At 47.7% G+C, this 5,897-nt stretch overlaps 1 protein-coding gene across 1 annotated transcript; it reads right to left on the bottom strand.

Annotated features, from left to right (window-relative positions):
• Positions 1-222: 222 nt before the first annotated feature.
• Positions 223-3,056, bottom strand: fzd9b (frizzled class receptor 9b). The gene is given in 2 exon segments (XM_003978750.3): positions 223-1,727; positions 1,729-3,056. Coding segments are annotated over 2 exon segments (1,731 nt in total). The 5' UTR covers positions 2,488-3,056; the 3' UTR covers positions 223-755.
• Between the last annotated feature and the right edge of the window lie 2,841 nt (positions 3,057-5,897).

Raw genomic sequence — 5,897 nt, 5'->3', positions numbered from 1 at the left:
CCTGGAGAGAACCCAGGCAGACGACACGCACGGCCTCGGGGGGGGGGACTTGAACCCAGGACCTTCTTGCTGTGAGGCAAATGTAGTGGAACATGCAGATGTCTGTTAGAGGAGCAACAGAGAACTCTGGGAAAGACCGCCAGAAATTAATTAAACCATCATTTTAGATTTCAGAACATTAAAAAGGTCAAAAATTCCACAAAAAATAACACATCAAAGCGGAACGTGAATATAACATTTATTGAGATAGTTCTCACAAAAAGACACAAGGTAGAGCCGTTGCCAAAAGAGAGTTCTTGATATAAAAAAGGCACTTAAATTCCCTTTGCCTTTACCAAGGGTATTTCTTCGAGGGGGGCAAAAAAAATAAACGTTTAAATTAAATATATTTACAATAAATAAAACATCTACAATGAGTTACAGAGTAAACCGTACCAGGTTGAGGGAGCAGGAGAATTGTTCCAAAATAGCTCTCTTACCTAACATCTAATAAAAGAAATCATTTGTGTTGTTTTGGCTTTCAACAACTATGCAAGTCTGAAGCATCAAACACCGTGAGACTGGAAAAATCAAAATAGGAATGAAAATACTGACCTTTCCCCCTTATGAAATCAATACTGCTTATAGGAAGATTCTCATGTTTGCGTCATCCTGACAGAAACAGAACAACTAAACTTAATCCTTCTTTAAATGCAAGCTCTTTCAAAGGTTGCCATGTATGCCTGTGCGTGTGTGTGTGTGTGTGTTTCTCAGTCTTAGATCTGCGTGGGATTGTCTGAGTGTGGATCAGTCTTCGCCATGTGCAACACCACAGGAGGTTTGTAATGGCAGTATGTGCTGCAGGCTTTCCTGCTTCTAGTCCTGTCTGTCAGCTTCCTGCTGCACAGACCCTGCCAGGTCTGCAGGGTCTTGGAGCTCCACACCCACACCCCGCTGGTGATCCCCACCACCAGCGACATGAAGATCTTCAGCATGAACACAGCCACGGTGGGCACGGACGTCTGCAACGAGCAGTCGCTGCTGAGCCCGCCAAACACGCCACACTTCATCTGCACGCCTCGGAGCTTCCAGTAGTCCATATTTAGCCTCTCGTAGAAGTAGCAGACAATGACGCAGGTGGCAGGCACCGTGTAGAGGATGGAGTAGATGCCTATTTTCACCATCAGCTTCTCCAGCTTCTCGGTGTTCGTGCCCTCCGTCTTCATCACTTTTCGGATGTGGAAAAGAGCCACGAAGCCCGTGAGGATGAAGGAGGTCCCGATGATCAGGTAGCAGGATAGAGGGGTGAGAACGAAGCCCGTGAGCGCACCGGCGTCCATGCTGCCCACGTAGCAAAGTCCTGTCAGCTCATCTCCAGCCACCTTTCTCATGGTGAGGATGACGATGGTCTTCAGTGCCGGAATGCCCCAGGCGGCCATATGGAAATAGTTGCTGTGGGCTTCAATGGCCTCGTGGCCCCACTTCTTCCCAGCAGCCAAGAACCAGGTGAGAGTGAGGATGACCCACCAGATGGAAGAGGCCATGCCAAAGTAATACAGGATGAGGAAGACGATGGTGCAGCCCGTTGACTCCAACCCCTCCTGGATGATGTACAACTCACCGTTCTCGCGGTCGCAGGCAATGTTCTCCGCGCCGGCCACCGAGCGGATGATGAAAGCCACAGAGTAGACATTGTAGCACATTGAGAGGAAGATGATGGGCCGTTCGGGGTACTGGAAGCGGTGGGGGCTCCAGGAAGAAGGTGAGGACGGTGAAGGCGGTGGAGATAAAGCACAGAATGGACCACACTGTCATCCAAATGAAGGCAAAGTCCTTGTCCTGCTTGGACCAGTAGACGTCCACGGCGGCAGAACAGCGCGGCGCGCACGACTGGCTCTTCTCCACAAACTGGAACTTGTCGGGGTTCTCACAGGAGCCCAGGGTACCCGGCGGATGGCTCCCACTGGTGCCGGGCTGCCTGGGCCGGGAAGGCACCGGGAGCATGCCCTCACCCTTCTTTCCTTCTGTCCTGGTCTCATTCTCAGGTGCCTCCATGCACAGAGCGTTGGGGTCGTTTCTGGTGGGCAACCGTGAACAGTCGAGCGAGTCGGGCCAGGTGTAGCTGAACTTCTTCATGATGGGTGCGCACCTCTCTCTCGCCTGCTCACACATGGGTCTGCAGGCGGGGATGGATGTTGACACTTCGTCCGTGCACATGGGGGCGTAGAGAGAGCAGAGGAAGAAGCGGAGGTGCACGTCGCAGCCGTAAGCCACCAGAGGAGCAAATTCATTTAGCTTGATGTCAGCCTCCATCTGGTCATCGTGGTCCATGAAGTTGGGCATCCGGGTCAAGTTGTAGCCGATGCCCTTACACATTGGGATCACGATGGGCTCACACTTGGCCGGTCTGCCTCTCTCCAGGTCATAGGAGCCGATCTCCAAGCCCAATCCAGAAATCACGAGCAGACACCACAAAAAACTCATCACCTTCAGCGCGCAGCCTTCCATGTTTTTAAGACAGAGCCTTTTGGACCATACACAGCATAAAGTCTGGGGTCTGCGCCGAAGATATCCGCGCTATTTCCCCATGACGGGGGCAGCCCCGACTGCTGGTACCGTCAACGCTTTGTTGATTTAAAAAAAATAAAATTAAAAAATTAAAAAAAAAACCTTCCACAGAAAGATCCCGATTATTCACTTCTGCTTCGGATCCGATTAATCCCAGGCTGCAGATGACGCTCCGTATAAAAAAAAAAAAAAAACGTGAACGTGGAAAACTTCGATAGACAAGAGTGGAAAAAGGAGCGAAACGCGGGAGCGAAAGCGGCGTGGAAAAAATCCCCCCAAAAAAACCTCCTCGTCGGTGACACCGAGCAGAGCAGTGGCTGTGTCACAGACACTCCGTCTGTCCGCTCCGGCTCCCCGTCCTCGACTTTCTGACTCCAAAGCAAAGTTGGAGACGCTGATAGTGATTCCAGCTCGGGCAGAGCCAGGGAGGAGGAGGCGGAGCGCGGCGCGGCGCAGCGCCGGACGCTCCGTGACGCTTCACATTTCAGCCGCCCGGCACCACCACACAAGGAAAATGATCAGACAGATGGTGGAGGATGGTCAAATACCTCCGTGCGCAATTCTATTAACACTATTTAAACCTTACTCGCAGCCCAACCACTACAACCAGAAGATCGACTAATGAGAAATCCACTTAAATAAGCTGCTTCCACACCGCTGAGTCCCAATGATATACTTGGGGATATTATAAACTAAAGGTTAAATGAAATACTGCTCGGTTAAGGTGAATTCACCGACTGTGGGGATTTACAATTTTATGATAGTCACGTCAGCTGATGCTTTTTAACTGATATTACAGAGGCTCTGTTTTCTTGCACAGCCTTTTCATTTTCTCCATCTTTATTCTCCTAGTTTAATATGATTACTAAGAGTAAATGATATGTTAAAGCTGTGTTAGGTGTTGTAAAATGGTACTTAAAGTTCAACAGCTGGGTACAAAATTAAGGTATAATTAGGGGATATAACCTGACTAATATTGAGTCAGACTTCACATATAATTGATCTTTAGCTTGATTTGATTATAATCAGCAAAATCCTGCCTCTGATGAAAGGAAATAGCCATAATAACAATTCTAAACAACTCTTAGTCCCTTTCAGAGGCCATTCTTCCATTTTTGTTCCCTTTTTTTTCCCAGAATCAACCTCAAGTCTACGGGAAACATAGAGAATAGAAGGAATGAGTGAAACCATAACCATATTTACTCACCATTTGACTATAACAAATAACAGCACAGTAAGGTAGCATAAAGAGACAGCCGGTCCAGACACGTCTCGATTTCCAGATGATAAATTCTCTCAGGATCAGGCGGCGCTTGTTGGTTTATCTGAGGCTGCTACAGGTCACAAAAGCACGGAAACTTTGGCGTCGGATGGGGGCGAGTGTGATATCTGGTATCCTCCTGTACATCCACATTAAAGGTTTTTGATTATTTTAAGAGTGACATCAGAAGGTTTCAGAGTGTTATCAAGGTCCACATCTCCCACACACTGGCCTGCATTAGTGTCAAAGTCAAGTCATAAAAGCACCTAAAGTGTAACTTTAACCCTCCAAAACTGATGTATTCTTGAGGGATCTTTGACTTAATCTTGACATTTAGTGTACCGTAGTCATACTACACATACTGACATATAAACATGCAGGTCTGCCACTATCTGTGTGATCATGCCGGAGCTCCAGGAGCTGCAGCACGGGTCCCTTTGTTGCAACTGACATCCACCATTCTGGCTGACTGACTCTAAATCTGAGGGTAAATCTGAGGGTTACTAATGACACAGGAAGTCTCAACTTCCGCTCCCTCCGACCAGCAAGGCTGCCAGAAGATGTAGGCATCTTAAAAGTATGCATGTGGTCTTTAGGGATAGACAATCAGGTGGATTTAACCCCTTTTATGTTCATGTTTAGGTTTCGTTTGTCTGATGAGGGATGAGAAGACACTTTAAACCATCTAGGAGATCATAGGGAGGGTGAATACGCTAACCTTCAACCAGATTTGGCCATTGAGATGAGCTGTTTTAACGGTGGAAGGGGAAACATCCTCGTAAATACATGTCTTGGATTTTTTCCCTGTGTTTGGAGACTCCATGGTTGACAGCAGAAAAAGCAGACCTAAATAGTCAGTTAATAACCGGGAAACACGGCTCCACAGAGTTCTCTGTTAGTCTTGTTTAGTACCAAACGCTTTCACAAAAGTCCTTTTCACACATTGAAAGACAATCTTAACTGCTGTGCTGAGCACACTTCCCCTGTCGACAAGTTATAAAAGAATCCTTGTTTCCTAAATGTGGCAAATCACCGTAAGGGGGCAGAATCTGAAACCGTACATAATTGAGGCTACGGTCTTCACACATCAAACAAGCAATGAAGGAACCTTTTGATTCACATTGGTACAGGGTTCATGCTCGTCACGGCCGAGTGGGAGGCGTTGCCTCTCGGCTAAGGCGCCCCAGCATGAAGCTTGGTTTAGGTATTTTAGCTAACTACTGGCGTTGCTAATTCACATGTAAAATGCTGCGAGCTTCAACTTTGTTTAAGTCTGGCACCATTTTATGTACAATAAGACATATTTGATCTGTATCAAAGAAAGGCTCAGAGGTCAACTTTTTTATGAACTCAAGTCAGTTCATTCATCTGTTTCCCTTTTAATGGTTTTACGCTGCTTCCAGGATGTGGAGTAATCGATGTGGGTTTTGTTTGAAATCTATCTTCATCCATTCCTTCTTTAATCCACAAGATAGGAGGTGGCGGGCTGCAGCTCAGAGCCACCTCGGGACTCTGATCCTGCACAGGGCTTCTGAAATATTGATCACAGAGCTGTGGAGCGCCGGTGCCAACTTTTACATTTTGTTCTGGGCGGACGGCTGAAAAAGACAGATCTGGAGCGTATCGAATCACAGTCATACTGGTTCGTTGTAGATCAGGTCCTGGAAAGGCCACCCCATTGCTGCGATCGGAGCTAGGTGAGCCTGACGCACGGTGACATGAGCTATGGATGAGTTTCTCTATGATATGATAGGGTGACTCTACTAACATCTTCTCAACTACCGAAGTCAACATATGGCCCCGGTTTGTTGGTCCATTGGAGGCAGTGATCGTCTGGTCCTCCACAGACCACCTGCTGAAGGGGCTCCTCCACAAGATCTACCAACATCCTCCAGTCCCAAGCTCACTCCAGGCACTGCAGCAAGACCGGAGGCACCAGATGGACGAAGGCAGAGCATCCTGGTGGTCTCTGCTTTCATCTCAGTGGAGTCCACCTAGGAACCATACGTGTGAGGCTGCGTCAGGAGCTAAATATAGGTGGAAATGTGATTTTACTAAACCTCTTAGAGGAATTTAATAATCACAGCAG

This window comes from Takifugu rubripes, chromosome 11, assembly GCF_901000725.2.
Source record: "Takifugu rubripes chromosome 11, fTakRub1.2, whole genome shotgun sequence".
In the NCBI taxonomy this organism is placed as follows: Eukaryota; Metazoa; Chordata; class Actinopteri; order Tetraodontiformes; family Tetraodontidae; genus Takifugu; species Takifugu rubripes.
This window is presented reverse-complemented; position numbering and strand designations above follow the sequence as displayed.